Here is a 27,976-nt window from a genome sequence, read left to right on the forward strand (position 1 = left end):
AAAAAAAGTCAAGCCAAGAAACCCAGAGAAATATTTTTGCATGGGAAGATCAGACCTGTGACGTAGTGTTTTAAATCATTATGCACAATGTGAAGGTACCGTCTGTGCCTAGAAAGAGACTATAGGCCTGAAGGTGTGTTCACATGACATTAGCCATAAAGTGATATGATCACAGATGGCATGTCTGGCCATGGTGATTTGAATTACATTTCATTACAGAGGAACTAAACAGAAACAGAAAATAGATGTTCAGGTTTTTATGTCTACTATCCCCATGTCACCTCTCAGTTCTCACCTAGTGTGCATCAAGCCTTAGGTGGCCTAATGAGAAGTGCACCTACCTTTTGTGATATTAGGGAACCCAATGACCTTTCCATGATTAAGAATACATCAAATCAAATCAAGGTTTATTGGTTGCRTACACAGTTTAGCAGATGTTTTAGCGGGTGCAGCGAAATGTTACTAGCTCCTAACAATGCAGTAAAATGTCAAACAAGTACACAAATAATTCAAATATAAAAACAAGAATAATAATCAAGAACGTCGTGACGAATCCAATTAAGATCTCAAATAGCACTGTAACAGTAATCAAAATGAAATCAATACGTATGTACACTGGAATAATTTACACAAGATATACAAAGAATGATATGTACAGCCGTAGATATATTGGAGTGAGCTATGTCAAGAATCCAGTATATAAATAAATATGTGGTGTGTATAAACATTGTAGCTTGATACAAAGTACAGTAGTAACATTACAATAAGCTATGCTGTACTATGTAATACAGTACTAATGTATAGTATGTGTGACAATGCACACATATCGTATGTGGCATATACTGTCATATACTGAAATGGCATTTTCTTATCCTATCTGTTCTGATGATACAAACTTGAAGTTAGATGTTCCAAAAAATATGGATATTTGATATAAACGGGGTGTTTTCAGCTGAAAAATGAAATTGCCACCAATGCAGGAGAATGAAAATGTCATTAAACCTGGCATCTCCAGGGTAAGATCATTGTCATGGTAATAGGGGTGATAGTGATGGGAGGGGTTCACTGCTATATAGACATCCCCCATGTCCTAATGTATGTTACCTGAGGTCACAGGGAGTGGATCCATTGCCCTAGCTTAGTGACTGAAACTTTCATGTCACCTGGGCCAGCAGCCACGTGTTACTGTTCTGTAACTCAATTACTCTGACCGAGCTCAATATCTGGTTCCCATCAGACAGAGGAGGAGTGAACAATAGAGTAGGGATGAATGGGAGGTAGCAGGCAGGTAGCCTAGTGGTGAAGAGCGTTGGGCCAGTGACTGAAAGGTTGCTGGTTTGAATCCCCAAGCTGACTAGGTGAAAAAACTGTTGATGTGCCCTTGAGCAAGGCTCTGGATAGGAGTGTCTGCTGAATGATTAAAATGTAAATGTCTGAGAAAGGAACTGAGTTCCTGTAACTATTATTGTTGCTTGCTCTAATTTGCTAGTTATTCTGTTGAATCGGATGGCTCTTGTCTGGATGTATCTTGTATCGGCTAGTACTGTGACAGGAGAACTAATACCAGTGCCATTCATAGTTAATCATAATGTCACAAACCTCCCCACGTCCCCGTCGCCCTCGGTCTAACTATAATGAAAAGAGAGGAAAAAGGATTCAATTAACAGCATTCATGCAGTAGATCTCTCCATACTACAAATAGATTGTTTTGTATTACGTTTCCTTCTAATTAATATGGCTTGTCCTCCAACAACCCAAAGCAATAATAACAGCTGCGATGATAGTGTGATGATGACTGATGTGTGCCTGTGCATGGTGTTAACATGTCCTTTCTGCTTTTCACACGTATGAAATAGGAAGGGAATAAGTGGGAGTCTTCGCTCCGTCTGTGTGCCTAGGAACAGGCCAGCTGTTCTATCCTATAGCCAAGCCTTAGACACATCYTTATAGAGGCTGAGATCCCCTTTCTTACATCTTCTCCTCAGCATGTGTGGTTGTGTGTGTATGTGTGTTTGCCTGTGTGTCCCAATGAATGGRGTCCCATTGTGCAACACTGAACCTATAAGGTTGTTTAAAAATGTGTCAATACTTTGGCTTCTTCCCAAAACAATACACAGAATCTTAGCTACATTGCTCTGTAACTGTGTTCTGTCCGTCTTTCGCTCTACCACTGTAAAAAAGACTTAATGAATGATGACTAGGTGGAAGTCTCTCAATTCCGTTTAGCCATTAGTGTCCATGAGGGTAAGGATGTGAGCAACAGTCTATTGAGGAGACTGGGACACCCTCTGTGTATTTGTGACTGTGGTACTGCTAACCCCAGGGGTACGGTCAAAGTTCAGAATCACTGATTCAGTTCATTTCCTCTTCGTCCTTCTTTGTAATCTATTAACTGTCATGCTTCATGAATAGGGTCAATGGGCGCATGGTGACTAACATATTAAACAATCATCTCTGTGAGATAATTGACGGATGTTTTAAAAGTGAAATTGTAAAGATGTTTTTCAAACAAATTGCTGGGACAGTGGATTGTGAATGACATAATAGAGATGTATGAATTGAGAAACAAAGATGTGTCAGTCTCTCTAGTGAACCATTCCCTCTCCTTCCCAATATGTCATCGTCATCTTCCTTCACACTTGTGTGAGTGTTGTATGACAGCCACAGCTGTCTCTCCTCTCATTTCTCCAATTAACACAAATAGACTGTTGTTTAGACTGCTCTAATGAGCAAACACTTCAATTTGTAAAGCTACTTTAAAAGTCTCYTTGACGCCCAACATTTTTCCGGCACTGAGCAAATTTCAGGTCTGCTGAGCGCGAACTTGAACTTTGTGAAATACTTCCAGTGCGTTTACTGTGAACACTGAGGTCGTACCCACTTTAAGTTACAGTTTCAGAGAGTGGCTATTTGATCATAATATAGGACTTCCAGAGTGGCCCACCATCAGAAACAATGGAGAAAATGCATCCCATAACATTTTTAACATGGAAATAGCTGTTGTATCATTCAGTCTACAGTAGCAGCKAATGTGTGGTGCTCAAAGTAGGCCTACATTCAATGAGATGTAGGGCTCGACATTAACCTGTTTATCCACTTGTGCTTCAGACAAAGAGGTGACAGAAAATGTTGTGTTGTTTGATGCAAGAAACCACTTCAGAAAATAAAATGCATTATTGTTCCCATACCATTATTACAGACAGATAATTACTGGTCAAAAGCCCCATTTCAGTTCCTGTAGGCCAGCCATATTGAGTGGAACCTCCGGACATACGATAATGGAGAAATGGAGAAAATAAGAGGTAGAGAGGTAGAAGGAGAGAGGAGAAGGGGGTGGAGTGGAGAAGGAACATGTGAGAAAAAGAAAGGAAGAGAGATACATTGTCCAAATAAGTTCAAACTGTCAGTCAGTTTGTCTGTTACTCTTGTACCATTCCCCATCATCTCCAATAGGCCTTGTTATAGACTGTCTCCTCCACCTCTCTACATCCCCTCTTTCCCTTCCTCCCTCCATCGCTCTCTCTTCCTCTACTTCTCTCAGTGAAGGCTCAGAGGGGGACCGTGGCTCACCCCTAGGGGAACCTGTGTTGTCCTCTGGGCTGCTGGAGACTTCCGCTGAAATCAGTTCATGGTTAAAGTCCGCCTCCCATTACCTCAGCGGGGACCACGCTGGAGAGATTGTTCTCAAGTTGGTGTTTCCCTGGCTGATTTTGGTTGTGTCTTAGAGTATTTGTGTGCATTTGACTGGTTGATGTTTAGGATACATTTTCTTCACACTCTGAAAGTAGGGGTTCATTTCGTAGCTCTTTAGAGACTATTGAAGCAGAGTGAAGGGTGATCCCGTCATCAAGAGTGACGATATAAACCCGTCATTGCTTCTTTGATGTTTGTATACAGAGCATTTGATTTTATGACATGGCCAATTTATCGCTGTAAAAATAGGGTTGCATGTACAGTAGGTGGTAAGCTGGACCAATCGATAGGCAGGTTATTCAACCCTGAACGTCCAAAACAAAGCCTGAGTTGGATTGGGGATTGTTAATCTATTTTACTGTAAAGACCCAATTTAACCTCCTTCTTCACACTCACAATATGAGGACAGTCACACGGACATGCGTTATGATCATATAATGTACATCTCTAGTTTCGCCAGACATGTGACTACTGTATCAAACTGGGGCCTGTCAAATGCAGATTATGCATGTTTAAATAACTTTTTCTCTCTCTCTGGCTCCCTCRTTCTCTCTCTGTCTCCCTCTTTCTCTCTCTGTCTCCKTCTTTATCTCTGACACAGTGCCAGCATCATGCCTAAGCAAGTGGAGGTGAGGATGCACGAAAGTCACCTGGAGCCCATCGAGGCCAGGCCCAGGAACAAGTGTATCAGCTGCTTCTCTTCTCTTTTCAAGAACCTGCTGCTCACGCTCACTGTACTCGGTCAGTACAATCATCAGCTGTTTAACCAAGCACAATATCACAATCTCTCTCTCTCTCTCTCTCGCTCTCTCTCTTTCCCCTCGCGGCTCCCATAGCGGCATTGATCATTAGCGATCATAGAGAGGGTTAGAGATGTAGGATGCTCCATGCACAGGAAAACAAGTGTCCTCCTCATCCAGCAGGTGTACAGCATTAGCAGGGTGAGGTTACATTTCTGAAGCTGTGCTTGAATCTAAAACAGCTTACAGCTATCAGTGAGCTTAAAAGGTTTGAATTGCAGACTGTGTTGTGAAACAGCCTCCCAGGGCCTGTGATATTTGGCAGGGATCTAGCAGCAGAGAAAGTGCTGCCTACTAGGGGGGTAGTTTGGGGTCTGGGACTAGTTTTGTCTGGCCTGAGCAGGACAGAGGGAGACAGAGCCAGGGACAGGAACAGAGACTGACCACAGGGCCAGTGTGCAGACATGGCTACAGGGGGCATGAGCACTCAGATGCCAGCTCTCTCTCTGGAGAATAGAGAGAGGAGGGGTTGGGGGTGGAAGGACATGGTTGGAGAGGTTGGGGTGTTGGGGGATCGGGGGCTAGTTTTCTGTTTAGGATACACTACCGTTGAAAAGTTTGGGGTCACTTAGAAATGTCCTTGTTTTGGAAAGAAAATKATTTTRCCCCCATTAAAATAACATCAAATTGATCAGAAATACAGTGTAGACATTGTTAATGTTGTAAATMACTGTTGTAACTGGAAACGMCAGATTTTGTATGGAATATCTAAATATACGTACAGAGGTCCATGATCAGCAACCATCACTCCTGTGTTCCAATGGCACATTGTGTTAGCTAATCCAAATTGTATCATTTRAAAAGGCTAATTGATCATTAGAAAACCCTTTTGCAATTATGTTAGCACTGCTGAAAACTATTGTCCTGATTCAAGAAGCAAAAAAACTGGCCTTCTTTAGACTAGTTGAATATCTGGAGCATCAGCATTTGTGGGTTCGATTACAGGCTCAAAATGGCCGGAAACTAAGATCTTTCTTCTGAAACTCGTCAGTCTATTCTTGTTCTGAGAAATGAAGGCTATTCCATGCGACAAATTGCCAAGAAACTGAAGATCTTGTACAACGCTGTGTACTACTCCCTTCACAGAACAGGGCAAACTGGCTCTAACCAGAATAGAACGAGGAGTGGGAGTCCCCGGTGCACAACTGAGCAAGAGGACAAGTACATTAGAGTGTGTAATTTGAGAAACAGACGCCTCACAAGTCCTCAACTGGCAGCTTCATTAAATAGTACCCGCAAAACACCAGTCTCTACGTCAACAGTGAAGAGGCGACTCCGGGATGCTGGCCTTCTAGGCAGAGTTGCAAAGGTAAAGACATATCTCAGACTGGCCAAAAATAATAAAAGATTAAGATGTGCAAAAGAACACAGACACTGGACAGAGGAATATTGGAAAAAAGTMTTATGGACAGACGAATCTAAGTTTGAGGTGTTCGGATCACAAAGAAGAACATTCATGAGATGCAGAAAAATTAAAAGATGCTGGAGGAGTGCTTGACGCCATCTGTCAAGCATGGTGGAGGCAATGTGATGGTCTGGGGGTGCTTTGGTGGTGGTAAAGCGGGATATTTGTACAGGGTAAAAGGGATCTTGAAGAAGGAAAGCTATCACTCCATTTTGCAATGCCATGCCATACRCTGTTGACAGCGCTTAATTGGAGCCAATTTCCTCCTACAACAGGATAATGACCCAAAGCACAGCTCCAAACTATGCAAGAACTATTTAGGGAAGAAGCAGTCAGCTGGTAATATGTCTATAATGGAGTGGCCAGCACAGTCACCGGATCTCAACCCTATTGAGCTGTTGTGGGAGCAGCTTGACCGTATGGTACGTAAGAAGTGCCCATCAAGCCAATCCAACTTGTGGGAGGTGCTTCAGATTACCTCAACAAATTGACAACTGGAATGCCAAAGGTCTYCAAGGCTGAAATTGCTGCAAATGGAGGATTCTTTGATAAAAGCAAAGTTTGAAGGACACAAATATTATTTCAATTAAAAATCATTATTATATAACCTTGTCAACGTCTTGACTATATTTCCTTTTCATTTTGCAACTAATTTCATGTATGTTTTCATGGAAAACAAGGACATTTCTAAGTGACCCCAAACTTTTGAACGGTGGTGCACATGTAGATGGGATTTGGAGAGTGGGTTAGGGATGTTAATCAAGGGTGAGCTATGGGAAGCATTTGAGGTCAGGTGGGGTTTAGGGCACATAGTTATATAGTCAGGGCCAGCATAAGATCAGAGGAGAGTGTCATTATTTTCCTCAGAATTCCCCTTGGTTATAGGCCTCCTCCATATACTGAAGTATAGTGAGTGTTACTATCCTACCCTGATGCTAACTGACTGTTTCCTAGAGAATCTGCCATTTCCAGAGGGAATATAGATGCTCCTCCAAGCACTGTAGGAACCTCTCCCTGTCTCAAGCTCCTCTCCCTTCAAAGAGAACTGCTCTTAATCCTCTATCAGACTAACTCAACCTCRTTCACACTGAGACTGTTTAATGTCCCCCATCCACCACTACCCAATGGCCCCTATACATGGCATGTAATCCACATCCACTCATACCAGTTCCAGACTGCTGAATTAATATGCCTACAAGAAGCAGTGATTTAAGGCAGACCTATAGAAATGAAATATTGTTATGATCTGTCAATCTCTTATAGATACTTTTTTATCATAAGCAAGACCCATTTGGAAATCATTGTTGTTATTTCCATATAGCCCTTCTTACATCAGCTGATATCTCAAAGTGCTGTACAGAAACCCAGCCTAAAACCCAAACAGCAAGCAATGCAGGTGTAGAAGCACGGTGGCTAGGAACTCCCTAGAAAGGCCAAAACCTAGAAGAAACCTAGAGAGGAACCAGGCTATGAGGGGTGGCCAGTCCTCTTCTGGCTGTGCCGGGTTGAGATTATAACAGAACATTGCCAAGATGTTCAAATGTTCATAAATGACCAGCATGGTCAAATAATAATAATCACAGTAGTTGTCGAGGGTGCAGCAAGTCAGCACCTCAGGAGTAAATGTCAGTTGGCTTTTCATAGCGATCATTTAGAGTATCTCTACCACTCCTGCTGTCTCTAGAGAGTTGAACAACAGCAGGTCTGGGACAGGTAGCACGTCCGGTGAACACGTCAGGGTTCCATAGCCCCATGCAGAACAGTTGAAACTGGAGCAGCAGCACGGCCAGGTGGACAGGGGACAGCAAGGAGTCATCATGCCAGGTAGTCCTGAGGCATGGTCCTAGGGCTCAGGTCCTCTGAGAGAGAGAAAGAAAGAGAGAAAGAGAGAATTAGAGAGAGCCTACTTAAATTCACACAGGACACCGGATAAGACAGAAGAAGTACTCCAGATATAACAAACTGACCCTAGCCCCCCGACACATAAACTACTGCAGCATAAATACTGGAGGCTGAGACAGGAGGGGTCAGGAGACACTGTGGCCCCATCCGATGATACCCCCCGGATAGGGCCAAACAGGAAGGATATAACCCCACCCACTTTGCCAAAGCACAGCCCCCACACCACTCGAGGGATACCTTCAACCACAACGTACCATCCTGAGACAAGGCTGAGTATAGCCCACAAAGATCTCCGCCACGGCACAACCCAAGGGGGGGCGCCAACCCAGACAGGAAGATCACGTCAGTGACTCAACCCACTCAAGTGACGCACCCCTCCTAGGGACGGCATGAAAGAGCACCAGTAAGCCAGTGACTCAGCCCCTGTAATAGGGTGAGAGGCAGAGAATCCAGTGGAGAGAGGAGAACTGGCCAGGTAGAGACAGCAAGGGCGGTTCGTTGCTCCAGAGCTTTTTCCGTTCACCTTCACACTCCTGGGCCAGACTACACTCAATCATATGACCAACTGAAGAGATGAGTCTTCAGTAAAGCTTAAAAGTTGAGACCGAGTCTGCGTCTCTCACATGGGTAGGCAGACCATTCCATAAAAATGGAGCTCTATAGAGAGAAAGCCCTGCCTCCAGCTGTTTGCTTAGAAATTCTAGGGACAATTAGGAGGCCTGCGTCTTGTGACCGTAGCGTACGTGTAGGTATGTACGGCAGGACCAAATCGGAAAGATAGGTAGGAGCAAGCCCATGTAATGCTTTGTAGGTTAGCAGTAAAACCTTGAAATCAGCCTTGCCTTAACAGGAAGCCAGTGTAGGGAGGCTAGCACTGGAGTAATTGATCAAATGTTTTGGTTCTAGTCAGGATTCTAGTAGCCGTATTTAGCACTAATTGAAGTTTATTTAGTGCTTTATCCGGGTAGCCGGAAAGTAGAGCATTGCAGTAGTCTAACCTAGAAGTAACAAAAGCATGGATGAATTTTTCTGCATAATTCTTTGGACAGAAAGTTTCTGATTTTTGCAATGTTATGTAGATGGAAAAAAAGCTGTCCTTGAAACAGTCTTGATATGTTCGTCAAAAGAGAGATCAGGGTCCAGAATAACACTGAGGTCCTTCACAGTTTTATTTGAGACGACTTTACAACCATCAAGATTAATTGTCAGATTCAACAGAAGATCTCTTTGTTTCTTGGGACCTAGAACAAGCATCTCTGTTTTTCCGAGTTTAAAAGTAGAAAGTTTGCAGCCATCCACTTCCTTATGTCTGAAACACAGGCTTCTAGTGAGGGCAATTTTGGGGCTTCACCATGTTTCATTGAAATGTACAGCTGTGTGTCTTCCGCATAGCAGTGAAAGTTAACATTATGTTTTCGAATGACATCCCCAAGAGGTAAACTATATAGTGAAAACAGTAGTGGTCCTAAAACGGAACCTTGAGGAACACCGAAATGTACAGTTGATTTGTCAGAGGACAAACCATTCACAGAGACAAACTGATATCTTTTCGACAGATAAGATCAAAACCAGGCCAGAACTTGTCCGTGTAGACCAATTTGGGTTTCCAATCTCTCCAAAAGAATGTGGTGATCGATGGTATCAAAGGCAGCACTAAGGTCTAGGAGCACGAGGACAGATGCAGAGCCTCAGTCTGACGCCATTAAAAGGTCATTTACCACCTTCACAAGTGCAGTCTCAGGGCTATGATGGGGTCTAAAACCAGACTGAAGCATTTCGTATACATCTTGCCTTCCCTGCTCTATGTTTGTTATGAACACTGTGGCACAGGACCTCCTCGCCACTGCTCTCTCTCTCTCTGAACTGCTGTCTCTGGTCTCTCTTTAGCATTGGTTCCCCTCTCGTCTTATGGTGTTTCTCTCATTCCCAGACACAGCATTTTTTCACACCACTTCATAGAAACTGACCCCCTCTTCCCCCTCTCATTCTCCAGGTGTGATTCTGGGGGCTGTGTCTGGGATGCTGCTTCGTTATGCCTCTCCCATCCACCCAGACATTGTCATGGTGATTGCGTTCCCTGGAGACATCCTGATGAGGATGCTGAAGATGTTGATCCTGCCTCTCATCGTCTCCAGCTTAATCACAGGTACAGTATGGTAGAGTCATGGGTTCAACAGAAGAGAGAGAACTGCTGTTTCTCCTAATATATACAGTAACTATAGACCGATATTTTAATGCCGATATAAAACATTTTGTTTTTTTAAATACAGTTTATTCAGTTTATTATTTATTAATTGCCACAGTATCAATCATCGTCTTTCACTATTAGCACTTCAAAAGTAACTTAGTACACTTATTTCACACTTCTATATCAACACATATTAGATACAATAGAGGAGAAATGCAAGGCTTAAAATGGCTTGTTTTGGCTGCAGGTCTGGCTGGTCTAGATGCCAAGTCTAGCGGTCGCCTGGGCACCAGGGCAATGGTCTACTACATGTCCACCACGGTGATTGCTGCAGTGCTGGGAGTCATCCTAGTGCTGGTCATACACCCTGGAAACCCCAAGATGAAGGAGCAGCTGGGAGATGGCCAAAAGCACGATGATGTGTCCAGCCTGGATGCCTTCTTTGACCTCATCAGGAACCTGTTCCCTGAGAACCTGGTGCAGGCCTGCTTCCAGCAGGTACAGTACACTAAATCACCCAGAAATATTTAACCAGGCGAGTCAATAATGGCCTGGGTGAGGCACTCCCAGAACGATTCAGTTTTATGAAGAACACATTTTCTCTTTGCGTCCTTAATCCTAGTTACCAAAAGTTAAGATGGATTGAGATGTAAGATATTAAAGACTTTTCTGTCTTCTCTTGTCCAACCTCAGATCCAAACAGTCACTAAGAAGGTGGAGAAGGTGATTGAGGAAGACATCAATGCCACTACCACCTTGGAGGGCCTCCTGTCCAACGCCACCAAGGAGCCTGAGTTCATCATCAAGAAGTCCCTCCAGTTCAAGAGTGGCATGAACGTGTTAGGTATGGCGGCTTCTCTTTTGGACCAGGTCGCAATTGTTTCTACAACCGCCCAACTGAAAAAAACAGCACTTTTAAATTGTCTTTACTTCTTTGTCTGAGAATAAACCAGTGCATCTCATCATATCACACCTCAACGGAGCCCTGGGTGCAGCTCATTCTGCCTCACTAACTGTATCATATTTTTATTAATCGTCCTAAAAATAGTTTCTCCATTCACTACGATCCTCTCTCTCCATATCTCTCTGTGAGCCCATTTACTATGCTCATTCCCAGCTGTGATTCTCTCTCGTGATTGTGTGATGCAGGAGTGATTGGCTTCTTCATTGCCTTCGGCATCTGCATGGGGAAGATGGGAGAGAGGGCCAAGCTCATGCTGGAGTTCTTCAACATCCTCAACGAGATTGTTATGAACCTGGTTATCATGATCATGTGGTAAGAGATATTTAGCCTTTCAAGCACATTCTGTATGGATTTATGCTAGTCATAGACATGTGTGTCTACTTTATGAGTGTTTGTACATCTKCATTTGATAATCTGGCATATATTGTAGACGTTGACTGAGATGGATACATCTTTCTCATCAGAATGTATACATTATTAAACCTCTCCTCTGCCCCTAGGTACTCTCCCTTCGGTATCTGCTGCCTGATCTGTGGTAAGATCATCTCCATTGATGACCTGGAGGTGGTTGCTAGGCAGCTGGGGATGTACATGGTGACCGTGATCGTGGGCTTGATCATCCACGGAGCCATCTTCCTGCCTGCCATCTACTTTGCCATTGTCAGGAAAAACCCCTACACCTTCTTCATGGGCATCTTCCAGGCCTGGATCACTGCCTTGGGGACAGCCTCCAGGCAAGGGCCACAAACATGGATGCCTCACTATTTACGCTATCTAACTGCTGTCACTGTAAATTTACAGATAACCTTATATAGAAAAGTATAACATCTGTCAAATCTTTCATATCTGTGCTGAATGTTGTGGAATATACTGTACGCAACAGCATTACTCTCTCCTACTGTACCTGTGTTTGTCTCTGTCAGTGCTGGTACACTGCCTGTCACCTTCCGTTGCCTGGAGGAAAACTTGGGCATCGATAAGAGAGTCACCCGTTTCGTGCTCCCTGTCGGCGCCACCATCAACATGGACGGAACCGCCCTCTACGAGGCCGTGGCAGCCATCTTTATCGCCCAGATGAACAACATCTACCTGGATGCTGGTCAGATCGTCACTGTCAGGTAGGGACTGCTATAGAACATATTTTCTGATCAGGGTGGGAGTTTCACTGCCTACCTTCTTAATGTAAGTAATGACATAAACATGACATTACATTTAGGGAACACTATTATTCAAAGACACGTACAGTTAGCATACATAGTTATGTGTTAATGGATCATGCAGGAATTGAGCACACAATCTGTGATGCCAGTCCCAATATTCTAAGTCACTATATTATTATTATAGTCACACCATCTCAGTCTGAACGTGTTTCATGAAGTAGCTGTACCCATTAGCTCTTTAATTAAGACAGTCATTGGCCTTTGGACTTATAAACTTAATCTGTAGAGCAATTTTAACCATGAAGTTGTTTCTCTCTTGCCTCTCTTTCTCCCCATGCAGTCTGACAGCTACCCTGGCCAGTGTTGGTGCGGCCAGTATTCCCAGTGCCGGACTGGTGACTATGCTTCTGATCCTCACTGCAGTCGGCCTGCCAACTCAGGACATCAGCCTGCTGGTTGCTGTTGACTGGCTCCTGTAAGTTGATCTGCATTGCTAGTGACTCAGAACCAAGTGCATGTAGTCATACCAAGTGCATGTAGTCATATGCATTAAAAGTAAAAATGAGCTTATTGTATACACTGAGTACTCTATACAAAACATTAAGGACATCTGCTCTTTCCATGACATATACTGACCAGGTGAATCCAGGCGAAAGTTATGATCACTTATTGATGTCACTTGTTAAATCCTCTTCAATCAGTGTAGATGAAGGGGAGGAGACAGGTTAAAGAATGATTTTTAAGTCTTGAGACAATTAAGAAATGGATTGTGTATGTGTGCCATTCAGAGGGTGAATGAGCAAGACACAATATTTAAGTGCCTTTGAACGGGGTATGGTAGTGGGTGCCAGACACACCAGTTTGTGTCAAGAACTGCAATGCTGCTGGGTTTTTCACAGTTTCCCGTGTGTATCAAGAATGTTCCACAACCCAAAGGACATGCAGCCAACTTGACACAACTGTGGGAAGCATTGGAGTCAACATGGGCCAGAATCCCTGTGGAATGCTTTCGACACCTTGAAGAGTCCATTCCCCAACAAATGTATGCTGTTCTGAGGGCGAGGGGGGGTTGGAGGAAGGAGGGGGAGCAACTCAATACTAGGAAGATGTCCTTAATGTTTGGTACAGTCAGTGTATGTACACCATGCTTTCAATGATTGTTATTTAAATTTGTTCTACCCCTATCCAAACCATTTTGTTTTTACACAACACTGGTGTATTCCCAACCATTCCTTTTTCCTATCCCAGGGACCGGTTCCGTACCTCGGTGAATGTGGTGGGAGACTCGTATGGCGCGGGTATCGTGTACCACCTGTCCAAGGCTGAGCTGGATGAGCTGGACGCTACACATGGCAAGTCGGGCGACATCGAGATGATGAACAAGACCTCGTCCTACTATGATGACCTCAAGAACCACCACGAAAACAACTCCAACCAGTGCGTCCAGTATGCCGCTCACAATTCAGTCGTAGTAGATGAGTGCAAGGTACAATTCACGCTTACGCACATAGATACTTGTATATAGACACCTAACATGCTGCATGCTCGAACTGCACCTTTTCTTTTTCATGTTTGTCTGATGCCACTGTATATACACACAGCGTTATTTTAAGAAGAAAATCTGAAAAAGACCAAAAAAATACACGTGCTGTATATATTTCAGTGTGCATTCCCTTGGTAGCAGCTTTTGTGTCATTTTTATGACTAAGAATACATTCCAAACTTGCAGAAGGTATTTCTGTTCATGTAAATACCACAAACACCTCTTGTGAAAAATTGCAAGACAGAAAAAAGGCAACCCACAAAGTGAGACAGCATCACTCACAAGTACAAGTGCAAATCCAAATCCGTGTGCTAACCAAAACAGAACAAATGTAAATGCTTTTTTCATAATGTCAATGAAAAGCAGTGCAATCTTAGCTCTGCCCTAATGCACAATCTTAGCTRTGCCCCAACTCCCCCACTCTCCTCCCAGCCTTGTTCCTTCCCTTTCAACCTGCTGGGGTTGGATCTGAGAGAGAGGAAAAGCCATCTAAGCTAGGGCCTCAGGAAATTACGTGATGAGCCCCAGGAAACCTCCACCCCCCTTCACTACACATGCAGGTTTCACCCCCACATCTCTGGCCCCAAATCCCTTGTCAAATGATGGGGCTTAAGGTCTTTCCCCGGGCTGCTTCAGAGGCTGTGCTGGATTACTCCTGCTGCTTCGGGGCATCATTTATCAATTTGTGATCAAATTAGCTTTTGTGAGGTTTATGAGAAAGATGCTGTAGCGGTGCATTCTCTTCATACTCTGTCATATCCCTTAAAATGACTTAAAGTCCTCTGTCTAAATGTGTCATTTTAAAGAGAATGTAATTTGTGTTGGGATATAAATATTCAGAGAATGCGATATAGTCCTTCATTAGCATTGCATATATTGACTGAGCCCTGGCACCGTCCAGACTGGGACTGAGTGATTCTCAGTCTTTAGAGTTGACATGCTTTTGCATTTACACACTAGCTATTCTTGCTCGTTGTGAGAAATCTGTCTTGCAAAATTGGAAGATGCAAAGTAGCTCATGCAGAATCTGAAACAGTAACACTTTGAATCCACTGTTTGAATAGATCAAGGAAAGTGTTGGCTGCTATTATAATGTGGAGGAATTTGGGCTGCTTGTTTTCTAGTGCAGCAGGCCCTACTATCAAAGGGCCTACTGATGAACCCATTCATTTATTACAGGATCAAGGGTGTTGCTTAGCAACACTGAGGCCCTTGCACTCCAATGGTCAGACCAAGACAATATATTCTGACATTTTTGTATRCATCCATTAAACTAGCGAAGCATGGCACAAAGGCTGTTTTCTTCCAATGTTTTCTCTCTTTATTTTCTTGTATGTCTTGGCTGTATATAAATTACCTCAAATAACTGTTCTAACATTTATCCAAAGACGCAGACCATTGTAGAACGCTTTGCAAAATAATGTGTACAGACTAAAACATAACATTGCACTCGTTTTGTTGTATTTTGTACCTTGTTTTCTATGTATCTTTTTCGTTGTATTTAAGAAATGTTATATATGTCACTGCATGCCAAAGTTGTGATTATATGTTGATTGTTCTCAGGTCAGTAGAAAGGGTTGGTGCTCGTTGTTAAGACTTCCGTTCTTCCATCAGCATGATCCTCAGTGGTTGTCCAGGGCTTCCTGATACCTTCAGAATACACCTGTCTTCTATGTTATCTTAAATGTTATCATTGGAGTACAGAACCAATTTTTTCTTATGATAGTTTTTAAATAAAACCATTGCAAATGATATACCATTTAAAGTAAAAGGCTTTAAGTATATACTGCATGTGCAATTAAATGCAAACCAAAAGATCATAGTTGTTTTACAGTTCTTCTGGTGTCTGTGCTCAAAAGCATTAAGTCCAGATCATGAAACATGCACTGTGCCTGTTCACGCAAATGTGTGAACCTGCTGTTTAGATCTCCATGGTGATTGCTTTCAGGTAACCTTGGCCACTAACGGCTCTACTGCTGCGGCAGCCGTGGCGGAGCGCACACTTGTTGAGGAGGAACCCCGGAAACGTGAATAAAGCCAGCACACAGATCCCCAGCTCCACAGGCTTTCCTATCTGGTGAAAAAATGAGTGAACGAAAAAAAAGAGTCATGCGAACAGAACTACTAATTGTTTTTCTTATGTAGCTTTATTTTGCATTTTTATTAGTCCCTTTACAGTGTTTCTAACCATCTATCTGACTGACTGAGATGAATAATACTAATTAACTTATCAGTGAAACGATAACAGAGGCATGTTTTACCTGTTAGAACACTAATGTGTGCATCATAGCAAACACTTGAACAACGGACATCAAGGCTTGGGAGGGAGGGTGGGAAGAGAAAAACAAACTGTTACTTAAATTATTCCTAGAATTGTTTTTATGAGAGCACTGCATTCAAAACAGGGGGGGGGGGGTCAGTGTGTGGGGGAGTAACACTGGAACAACAGTCCTTCAGAGTGTGATGGTAGCTGTGAGTTTGACACTGGCAATCTGGCAGTCTGGCAGTCTAACAACAGACGGAGTGTGGGACATAAGAGTTTGAATCATGCTAAACATAAGGTATGCCTTTATCAAACTCCACATTATATGTTTTAGAAGCGTGTCATTACTATTACCAATGATACCACAGTTGACAGCTGTTATTTGACCCCTGGCCCCTTTTACCTCACAAGATAACCTTTTACCTATACCTGACAGAGCCCCTGTAACCTATCTGAGTGTCTTTGCTACCTGCTATTACCCACAATCCCATGGGGGAACCACATTGGTGATAATGTAGAATGTAGAGATAAGGCAGGGTCTGCAGACTGAGCCTTACTCCACAAGCACACGTTCTCTGAAAAGCACAAAATACAAAAGAAACATGGAACCTCTCCTCCCTTTTTTATTGTTATACATTTTGTTGACTACTGTAAGGGAGAGGGACTTTTTCAATGTCGCCTCTAGTGTGAGATTATATACTGTATCTGTGTGATTTTTGTGTGTGTGATTTGTGTGTGTGTGATTTGTGTGTGTGTGTGTGTGGGGGGGGGGTGTGGGGGAGTGGATATATTAAGGGGGGGGGGGGGGGGGGGGGGGGGGGGGGGTGTCTGTGTGTGTATGGGATGGGAGTGAGAACATGACATATCTCCCCATGACTAATAAGGACCAAACAGGCATATGATAAATCAAGCCAGAAGCCTTTGAAACGCCTCCATGACTTCACTGACAGTCATTGATATCGTCTTTTGGGGTTTCTTACTCTGCACACAATCCATTTGTAGCTAACTCCAGGTAGAAAGTGTCTCATCACTCATTTAAACTTCCAAATTAGCTACTAAGAAATTGATAAAGCTCTCTGCCCCGCAATTACTGCAAGACATGAAAATCAAAAGTAAAGTTAAAATTTGTCCACAAATACAAATATATCAATATCTTCAGTTCAGGGCTGTATTTCATATTAATTAGTTCAAAGTACTAGGAAGTATTTATTATACCCCTCCCAGATATTCTGAAGCTATCAATTTCATGATGTGAGGCCAACAAAAATGAGAACCAAGAGTTTTTGGGAAGGATCTAGAAATATATCTAGAACCATAATTTGTTTAAAAATATAAAGCACAAATGAAGTTGTTTTAATAAAACAGAATACAAAAACAGAATATACATTGAATACTGAGTCCATATAGCACAATTGCAGCTTTGAGTATAAACTAGTTCTGTCTGATTTTTGTATCCCTTTTTGACACTGATCTCTTTTCACATTCATCATTCATAATTTGAGGAACCCAATAAGGGAAACTATACTCAGGCTTTAGCATGAACTCCTTGGAATTGAGAGAGACACTTTCAAAGTCCTCAACACGTTTAGCTGCTCATGAAAGAAATTAGGCCATTGACAATTGCKTTGTATAGCACAAGTTGGATATGAATGCTTGACTTTGAACACGTTGACTGTTTACCACCTTGACATTTTTTAAAGAGATTTTTTGTATACTTACACCTATATGACAGAGATAAAGTTTCCCTTTACAACTATTCATAAGTAAGCTACTTTTATTAAGGGATTCTTGTTAGGAACAGCACACAAAAACTTGCAAAATTTTCAACATTAACATTCCAGTGACTCAAACTTTCTTGGGTTCCCTTTTTGCATGAAAGCACAAAGACACATATTTTATCAAAGATGGTACAGAACAACCACAGAGCTTAAATAAAAGTGCAAGTTTCAACAGGTTGATAACTCCCTGCACAACTAGTGGCCAGGTGGAGGTATTACATCARAACAGTTTTTTTCCAGACCCTTAGAGGGGTCTCCTTAGTGATTAAACAACTCTAACCTCTTACCACAGATGCTGACGACTGTTCTCAGAAACCCTGTATGCTGCAGCTATGTGTATCATTGGTCTCATATGGTTACTACTGTAGAGCAGTCATCTGGATGCCTGAAATGTTCACTGCAGGCTTCCCAACTATTAGGTAGGAGAATTCTATCCCCCTAATGGAACATAAATGTCTAAAAAGAGAAACACACACAAAGTTAGATCACCGGCTGCTAATATTTAATGTGCATATGTGATTGTATGAGAGATGTTTTGTGCAGGTGAGGCGTTCTGCAGGTGTGGATGTGATTTCTTTATCCGTGTCGTGTCCTGCTCTCTTGTCTTGTTTTGATCATTTTGCTCAATGACAACCTTGCCTTGAAGATGTTAACTCTAAACTGTGCAGTCAGTTTGACCGTCATGACAATGCTGATTAAAGTAACACTAGAACAATGAACACTCACGTTCATAGTGCAGTACACAGTCCCTTAGTTACCTTAAACACTTTCTCAGTCAGAAGATCTACGCCACGTTGCTTTTGAGCTTGTATAACTGCCATCACACACAGACACACAGATGCAAATACACACACTCACMCATGCACACTCGCACACACACACGCACTCACACACACGCATACACACACACTTACACACTTAAACCTGGAAGGTCACCACACACATTCTTACATGCAATGAGTGAGCTAAAGAGCACAGCATTGAAACCCCCGATGGCCCTAGGGCCTAACCTTTGACCTTGTGACCTTCAGTAACAAGTCCTCCAGTAGGGAGCGGATGCAGACCAGTATGTCATCAATGGGGATTGAGTGTTGGACCACTATTATGTTCAAACTCACTGTTTGCATGAAGTAAAAAATGAGTATAATTTTTTTACACCACTATCTTAAAAGCATGATATTGAGGTGCCTCCTTGCACTTTGTGTATATATTGTAGGTAACAGATATTTTTTTTTGTTTGTTTTATTTGGGGGGGTGTTGACATGGTATGTAGAAATAGAAATGAATTGCTGTGACATTTTTTGTAATCCTCTAGAAAAATATAATCTATGTTCTGAATAAAAATAGATTAGTCAAAATGTATAGAAAATAATGTGCAAGAATTTTTATTTTATTTTTTAAATTTAATAGCTGTTAACTAGTTGTCTCACTTAGCTGTCACACACCAATATATAAATATATTGTTTTGTATCTAATGTAAGCGTTTTGAATGTTTGTTCCATGGAGATATGTTGCGTGCATTCCTTTTCACTGTACATAAATATATATATATATAATTACTCTGTTCAATGGCACTGCAGAACGTTCCAGAGGTTACAATGATTTTGAAGCAAACATGTTGAACTGGAAAGACAAAGCGAAAGAGGAAGGAAAGTATCTGATTAAAGAAGGGAGTGCATATGGGGTGGTGGGCTCTTTCTAATTTGGTGAGATGTGGATGTTATCATGACTAGGTTTGCAGAAGAAGAGAAACATCAAATTGACCCTGTACGTACTATTAACTAATGAAACAAGCACAGCCGAGCTGTTCGTTACTTCAATATGACTGAAATAGCAAATCTGATCAGAATGTCAGGTGTAGTACCTGCCAAAATATATCTCCTCAGTTGATTGCCCATATCCTGGTCAAAAATTCATTCTAGACTTTCTACCAGAGAACACCAACACACTGTTAGTGTCCACCATCTTGTCTTGTGCAGTATGTACTATGCTGTGGTAATTACAAGACATGGATATCTACACCAAACAGTAAAGGTTCATGTTTAGATTCTGCCTAAGAGTTCAACTGTAACAGTAGTGAGCCCAAGTGTCATATCCATGCACTAGCCTCTGTCGAACCAGCACTTTCAAACCACCAGCACCATTTCAATAAACCCTCCAGACACATATTGATCAATTTGCCTTTTTGCTTTTCCTAATTGTCATCACAATTGTCTGCACGCACCAACAAATCCAATATATTAAGTAAACGATGTCAAAATGGTTATTGATTGGCACAGTATTTCTAAGAGTAGCCAGTAGATCTTTATATCTATAAGTCTGTATTCTACAGAAGTCTCTGTCTTTCTGATAGGATCATCCTGAGTATCCTGATAACCTATCTATTTGAAAAGTTGTTGTTGTAATATTGATGTAAAGGGAGAGCTTACGTGGGGGGGAGATAGAATATTAAAAAATAAATGCAAAACATATATGAATAATTTTCTTTACCAGCTCTGTGGTATTAAAGTATGTTCATATCAATAAGTGTTGTACCTTTGGTGTACATATGATTATGATAACTAATAAATGTTGATTCATAACTAAATGCGGTCTGTCCTTTTTTATTTTTTGATGAACACAACTTACAAGACTGAGACCAAAATGGAATATTGTACTGTATAATTGCTACCTTTATACATTCTCCCAACTATAAAGTCCTGACTTTTCATGGCATACTGTACTGTACTCTGAGTGACTGTCAGTTGATTGACACGCACAACACACACACACACACACACACACACACACACACACACACACACACACACACACACACACACACACACACACACACACAACACACACACACACACACACACACACAAATCTTTTACTGACAAGTTATGAATAATTCACTGCAGCCTTTTGCTCTGGCTCTACTGGACCCCTGTCTCTGTGGTGCTTCTCCAATTAAAGCTCAGTAATTATGAGTGTCCTTCCCCCACATCTCCATTGAGATAGAGCTCGAGAAATAGACAGATTAATATAGAGAAATAGATTGATACCGGTACAAAACTTAACAAAAGCGTAACAAAGGTGATGAATTATTATTGTATTGATGAAAATGAATAAGTAGTATGGACACATTTCCTTAATTTACTGTATTGCTCTGCATTTCTAGCATTAAAGACAAGCCAAACATACGAACTGGAGGACAAACAGAAAACTCTATACACAGGAGTAACAATATCAACTGAATGATAGGTGAGCACACTTGTTGTAAACTGATTGACACTTCTCTATAATTCAATACACCTGCCACACACCTAAACCAGGTTAAAGTTTAAACTTAAAACCACAGTGCAAACAACAGAAGACAAACCACCATCATGACACACATAATACTTACAGTTTAAAGCAGGTGATGCATAAAGAAAATCTCTACAGAGAGAAAATCCCTGCTGTTTTGTATTTTTTTTTCTTTTTTTTTCACTTTTATTTAACCGTACACTATTTGGATCTATTCGTCTGCCTGTTGTAACCGCCTTTGAGCCAGTGGATTACTGAACAAAACGATTTATGAATGTTTATTATGAGTATTTCTGTATTTCATGCTCTGCAATTTCACCGGATGTTGTCGAGGTGGGACGCTACCGTCCCACCTGCCCAGAAGAAGTTTTAATACTGATGCACAGAAGAATATGATAAATACTTCAGCTCAGTTAACAATGTTTTGATTTTTGTTTTCTGCATAGAATTTCAAAGAGAAAATTGCAAAAATCTTCAGAAGTCCAAAGCGGGGTTCTCTGTCTATCGTGCAGACAGGAAGAAAGAACTCCCTGGGAAAGTGGTGAAAGTCCTGATCTGGAATACCTCACCATAAAATGTCAACCGCATTACCTCCCGAGAGAATTTTCTTCGGTCATCGTCTCTGACGTGTATATCCCCCCACATCCAAGCCGCCACCGCGACAGCTCTCAAGGAACAACAAATCAAAACACATTTTATTTGTCACATACACATGGTTAGCAGATGTTAATGCGAGTTTAGTGAAATGCTTGTGCTTCTAGTTCCGACAATGCAGTAATATCCAACGAGTAATCTAACCCAACAATTTCTCAACAATTACCTTATACACACAAGTGTAAAGGAATGAATAAGAATATGTACATAAAAAAATATATGAATGAGTGATGGTATAGAACGGCATAGGCAAGATGCAGTAGATGGTATAGAGTACAGTATATACATATGAGATGAGTAATGTAGGCTATGTAAACATTATATGAAGTGGCATTGTTTAAAGTGGCTAGTGATACATTTATTACATACATTTTTCCATTATTTAAGTGGCTGGAGTTTAGTCAGTATGTTGCAGGCAGCTAGACTCAAATGTAGTGATGGCTTTGAGATGGCCTGAGATAGAAGCTGTTTTCAGTCTCTCGGTCCCTGCTTTGATGCACCTGTACTGACCTCGCCTTCTGGATGATAGCGGGGAGAACAGGCAGTTGCTCAGGTGTTGTTGTCCTTGATGATCTTTTTGGTTCCTGTGACATCGGGTGGTGTAGGTGTCCTGGAGGGCAGGTAGTTTGCCACCGGTGATGCGTTGTGCAGACCTCACTACCCTCTGGAGAGCCTTACGGTTGTGGGCGGAGCAGTTGCCGTACCAGGCGGTGTTAGCCCGACAGGATGCTCTCGATTGTGCATCTGTAAAAGTTTGTGAGTGTTTTTGGTGACAAGCTGAATTTCTTCAGCTCCTGAGGTTGAGAAGGCGCTGCTGGCCTTCTTCACCACGCTGTCTGTGTGGTTGGACCAATTCAGTTGTCCGTGATGTGTACGCCGAGGAATTTAAAACTTACAACCTCTCCACTACTGTCCCGTCGATGTGGATAGGGGGGTGCTCCCTCTGCTATTTCCTGAAGTTCATGATCATTCTCTTTGTTTTGTTGACATTGAGTGTGAGGTTATTTTCCTGACACCAACTCCGAGGGCCCTCATCCTCCTCTGTAGACTGTCCGTTGTTGTTGGTAATCAGCTTACCACTGTAGTGTCGTCTGCAAACTTGATGATTGAGTTGGAGGCGTGCATGCCCATGCAGTCGTGGGTGAACAGGGAGTACAGGAGAGGACTGAGAACGCACCCTTGTGAGGCCCCAGTGTTGAGGATCAGCGGGGTGGAGATGTTGTTATCTACCTCACCACTGGGGGCGGCCCGTCAGGAAGTCCAGGACCCGTTGCACATGGGCGGGGTCGAGACCCAGGGTCTCGAGCTTGATGACGAGATTGGAGGGTACTATGGTGTTAAATGCTGAGCTGTAGTCGATGAACAGCATTCTCACATAGGTATTCCTCTTGTCCAGATGGGTTAGGGCAATGTGCAGTGTGATTGCGATTGCGTCATCTGTGGACCTATTGGGGCGGTAAGCAAATTGGAGTGGGCCTAGGGTGTCAGGTTGGATGGAGGTGATATGGTCCTTGACTAGTCTCTCAAGACACTTCGTGATGACGGAAGTGAGTGCTACAGGGCGATAGTCATTTAGCTCAGTTACCTTAGCTTTCTTGGGAACAGGAACAATGGTGGCACTCTTGAAACATGTGAGGACAGCAGACTGGGATAAGGATTGATTGAATATGTCCGTAAACACACCAGCCAGCTGGTCTGCGCATGCTCTGAGGACGCGGCTGGGAATGCCGTCTGGGCCTGCAGCCTTGCGAGGGTTGACACGTTTAAATGTTTTGCTCACGTCGGCTGCAGTGAAGGACAGCCCCCAGGTTTTGGTAGCGGGCCGTGTCAGTTGCACTGTATTGTCCTCAAAGCGAGCAAAGAAGTTGTTTAGTCTGTCTGGGAGCAAGCCATCCTGGTCCGCGACGGGGCTGGTTTTCCTTTTATAGTTCGTGATTGACTGTAGACCCTGCCACATACCTCTCGTGAGCCGTTGAATTGCAACCCTACTTTGTCTCTATACTGACGCTTAGCATTTTTAATTGCCTTGCGGAGGGAATAGCTACACTGTTTGTATTCGGTCATGTTCCGGTCACCTTGCCCTGATTAAAAGGAGTGGTTCGCGCTTTCAGTTTTGCACAAATGCTGCCATCAATCCACGGTTTCTGGTTTGGGAATGTTTTAATAGACACTGTGGGTACGACATCACCGATGCACTTGCTAATAAACCCGCTCACCGAATCTGCGTATTCATCAATGTTGTTGTTCACCGCAATGTGGAACATATCCCAGTCCACGTGATCGAAGCAATCTTGAAGCGTGGAATCCGATTGGTCGGACCAGCGTTGAACAGACCTGAGCGCGGGAGCTTCCTGTTTTAGTTTCTGTCTATAGGCTGGAAGCAACTAAATGGAGTTGTGGTCAGCTTTTCCGAAAGGAGGGCAGGGGAGGGCCTTATATGCGTCGCGGAGGTTAGAATAACAATGATCTAGGGTTTTGCCAGCCCTGGTTGCGCAATCGATATGCTGATAGAATTTAGGCAGCCCTGTTTTCAGATTAGCCTTGTTAAAATCCCCAGCTACAATAAATGCAGCCTCAGGATATGTGGTTTCCAGTTTTCCAGTTTACAGTTATTTTAAGTTCGTTCAGGGCCATCGATGTATCTGCTTGGGGGGGGTATATGCGGCTGTGATTATAATTGAAGAGAATTCTCTAGGTAGATAATGCGGTCGGCATTTGATTGTGAGGAATTCTAAGTCAGCTGAACAGAAGGACTTGAGTTCCTGTATGTTGTTATGATCACACGGCGTCTCGTTAATCATAAGGCATACACCCCGCCCTTCTCCTTACCAGAAAGATGCTTGTTTCTGTCGCCGCGATGCGTGAAGAAACCAGCTGGCTGTACCGACTCCGATAGCGTGTCTCGAGTGAGCCATGTTTGCGTAAAACAAAGAACGTTACAGTCTCTGATGTCTCTCTGGAAGGCTACCCTTGCACGGATTTCGTCTACCTTGTTGTCAAGAGACTGGACATTGGCGAGTAGTATGCTCGGGAGCGGTGCGCGATGTGCCTGTCTACGGAGCCTGACCAGAAGACCGCTCCGTCTGCCCCTTCTACGGTGTCGTTGTTTTGGGTCGCCGACTGGGATCCGATCCATTGTCCTGGGTGGTGGGCAAAACAGAGGATCCGCTTCGGCAAAGTCGTATTCCTGGTCGTAATGTTGGTGAGTTGACGTTGCTCTTATATCCAATAGTTCCTCCCGACTGTATGTAATAAAACCTAAGATTACCTGGGGTAACAATGTAAGAAATAACACATAAAAAAACAATACACTGGACTATGTGCAAACTGGAGACCTCATATCCTGAGGCTGCATTTAATCTTTAATCCCTTTGAAGATTTAATTTTAAATTGTGCAAGGGTTGTGTAGACTTTCACAATTTTTTGTGTTGTATTGTCACCAAGAATACTTAGCCTACCTATTTTAGAATATTGGATGGCTTAGCTCAAGTGTAGCCATATGAGACTGGTTTAACCTTTCACAATTAAATCACAAACTCACAGACACGTACAAGAACATGCCCTTTCCAGCTTTCAAAATGGCTGTCTTTGTCTTGTTGTCTCTCTATCTTGCCTGGGTTAAACATACTCTTGCATCATGACATGGATGTCATGGCAACCATACTTCTTCCTGCTCCCGAGCAGCACTTCAGACCTTTTCTCTCCGTTCCCTCTCTATTTTTTTCTCTCCCTCTCTCCCTCTCTCACCCTTTTTCACTGAATGAACATCACAATCAATAATTTCCTCTATACACATTTATTTCATCCATGACTTTACAAATCTTTATCATTAACAAAGTTTTGTTAATTCATCATTATACACTCCTACACTAAATTATTAGCAAATTTTTCTCAAAGTGAATCACATGAAAGCAAACAAAAATGGAGGCAAAAAGCCCTCAAAAAACTTGGGACACAAGGAGTGATTCAAATCGGTTGCCTCTTACTCAAAAGGCATGACAAATGTACTGTCACAATACCCACACACAACCACACATAGAAGTGATTTGCCTACGAATGAAAGATTCAGCATAAAGATGAATATGTAATCATTTAGATGTGTGGAGCAATGGGCACTTTGGGACCTGGATCAGTATGGAGACACAGAGCTCCTGGCCAGAGACACATGCATTCATTACCCTCCATCCCACACACAATCATACAAGTTATTGTTACTAATTGTGCATTTATTTTCATGTTATTATTTTTATATTTTTATATTATTTCTAATATTTTTTAACTGCTTTGTTGGGAAGGGCCGTAAGTAATCATTTCACTGTTCATATACACCTGTGGTTTACAAAGCATGTGACAAATAACATTTGATTTGATTTGATCCCTCCATCTGGTGCACATAAAAGGGAAAGCCACAGAAACAAGATGGCCTCCGCTCCTTTGTTACAAAGGAACCCAGAGAATTACAATCCAGAACTGTTCTTGGAGTTCTACTGTACTGCCCATTACTGTAACATCTGTGTGTCCTGGTCATTTGTAATAGTTTTGTCAGTGAGGGAGGCAGTCACTCCTCAGGGTTGTAGATTGGTTGTTATGCTGGCAGTTAACAATTGTTATTGGGTGCCTGGGCAATGCGCAGACCTTTGATGGGGCAGGTGTTCAAAGTCAAATAAAAAATTGACCTTAATTCCCTTCATACATATCTACTGCTCCTGTAGCCAGATTCAATTTTTTTTTCATTTTACAAAAAACCCCAGAAAGGAAGTTAGAAAGAATCACTACTTCTTTGCTAGCCTGAACCACTCCTGGGGTGGGTAGGCTATATCAGCTGATCATCGCTAAGGTACTGTCTTAGAAGTAAAGGTGCCTGGAACAACCATTTGGGTTGCCCCACCGGCAAACCTTTCCAACTGAAAAGGGTCTTCAAGGAACTCTTGTGTTAAAGGTTCAAGCCGGAACCTTTTTGTGATGGGGGGGTTCAATTATGAACCTTTTGAATAATATATTGTGGAGGTGGCAACCTATCAGATTGGAGGCATGGCTTATTGGAAGCGTGGCTTTCAGATAGTTATTTTGGGCCACCATTTAGCATAAATGTAATTCCTGTTTATCATGTTAAGTTTGTACACTGCAAATATTTATGCATATTACATACTGTAATATAATATTAGAACAGGTTGGAAGCTTGTGCATGTGATGAAGACAAGCGCAGCAACGCACTGTTCCGGTGGCAGGGGACTTTTTTTCAAGATTAATGAGTTCATGAGAAATTATCTACTTTTATAAGAAATTCATTGCATTTAAAGTTACAAGTGAGAAAAATAAACTAGTTTTTAAAAACACCACCAATCAAAAGGGCACATGTTTCATAGGAGGGCGAAAGGGCAGGTGCTCCAGCACTCCTAGGGCTCTATCTGTTAGGTGCCATTGGATGATATTCATCACAGTTTAATGCATTACTACACAATGCTAGGTCATTGTAGACTGCACGCTTCTGTCAATATAGTATGAAGTGAATTATATGGTACAATATATGTGAACCGCAACATCCAAATCTGAGCATTGCTACATTTCTCCGAACGCTATTGATATTCCATACAATCCTGTGTGCTATCCAACATGACTTAATCATGTATACAGACCATGTTAATTGACATCATAATAAAGGTATTTAAAATGCACAGTCTTGAATACTGTACATCAAGTTGATTCATACAATATCCACTCTACTGCAAATGCTCTATCACAACTGAACACCTCCTTAAATTCTGCATTTGATTAAATAACTCAAATATGGCAGCTTTTCTTTAATCATTAAAGGGCATGTGCCAAAAAGATGATTGACCACTATTTCTAAGCCATTTGGAAAACACGCATACATTATTTACAGAAGCAAAAATAATAATAATATCCAAACTGCTCAAATTTAAATAGTAATATTGTGTTTTCTTGTAAAAACAAAATAAAACCCCAATCCACAGGAAACAAGTGAAATATACACAAGGTTAATATCAAAAGAAACGACATCAGTGGGCCACAACATCACACATTTACCCATCATCAGAAACAATGAACATCGAGCCAAATTATCCACCCACATCTGTTTAGTTTTCACATTTCTGTGAGTGTGCGGGTGCGTGTGTCTATTTTCCAACCCAATGCCTCAAAAGCTTTGAGTGACACAGTATCAACAATGTCCTTCAAACCTGAATCTCCTATTGAACTTAGAGGGCATCCAAGCCCCTCTATCCCCCACCTTTAAAACTCCCACCCATATCCCTGTAACTTTATGAACGCACTTTATCTCTACGCACGCACGCACGCACGCACGCACGCACGCA

The 27,976-nt window shown here is 42.3% G+C and overlaps 1 protein-coding gene across 2 annotated transcripts in view; it reads left to right on the top strand.

Annotated features, from left to right (window-relative positions):
- The window catches only part of LOC111952858 (excitatory amino acid transporter 2), a 59,219-nt gene extending 42,541 nt beyond the window's left edge, over window positions 1-16,678 (top strand). Inside the window, exons 2-11 of one of the 2 annotated variants that reach the window (XM_023971809.2) lie at window positions 4,295-4,434; window positions 9,794-9,946; window positions 10,236-10,486; window positions 10,682-10,832; window positions 11,138-11,264; window positions 11,453-11,686; window positions 11,876-12,070; window positions 12,453-12,587; window positions 13,361-13,598; window positions 15,604-16,678. In XM_023971809.2, coding sequence (XP_023827577.1) covers window positions 4,305-4,434; window positions 9,794-9,946; window positions 10,236-10,486; window positions 10,682-10,832; window positions 11,138-11,264; window positions 11,453-11,686; window positions 11,876-12,070; window positions 12,453-12,587; window positions 13,361-13,598; window positions 15,604-15,690 — 1,701 coding nt within the window. In that variant the 5' untranslated portion in view covers window positions 4,295-4,304 and the 3' untranslated portion in view covers window positions 15,691-16,678. The remainder of the gene's footprint in view (window positions 1-4,294; window positions 4,435-9,793; window positions 9,947-10,235; window positions 10,487-10,681; window positions 10,833-11,137; window positions 11,265-11,452; window positions 11,687-11,875; window positions 12,071-12,452; window positions 12,588-13,360; window positions 13,599-15,603) is intronic. The other variant, XM_023971810.2, reaches the window with a different exon arrangement.
- Window positions 16,679-27,976: the final 11,298 nt, after the last annotated feature.

Source organism: Salvelinus sp. IW2-2015, linkage group LG26 (assembly GCF_002910315.2).
Source record: "Salvelinus sp. IW2-2015 linkage group LG26, ASM291031v2, whole genome shotgun sequence".
Classification (NCBI taxonomy): Eukaryota; Metazoa; Chordata; class Actinopteri; order Salmoniformes; family Salmonidae; genus Salvelinus; species Salvelinus sp. IW2-2015.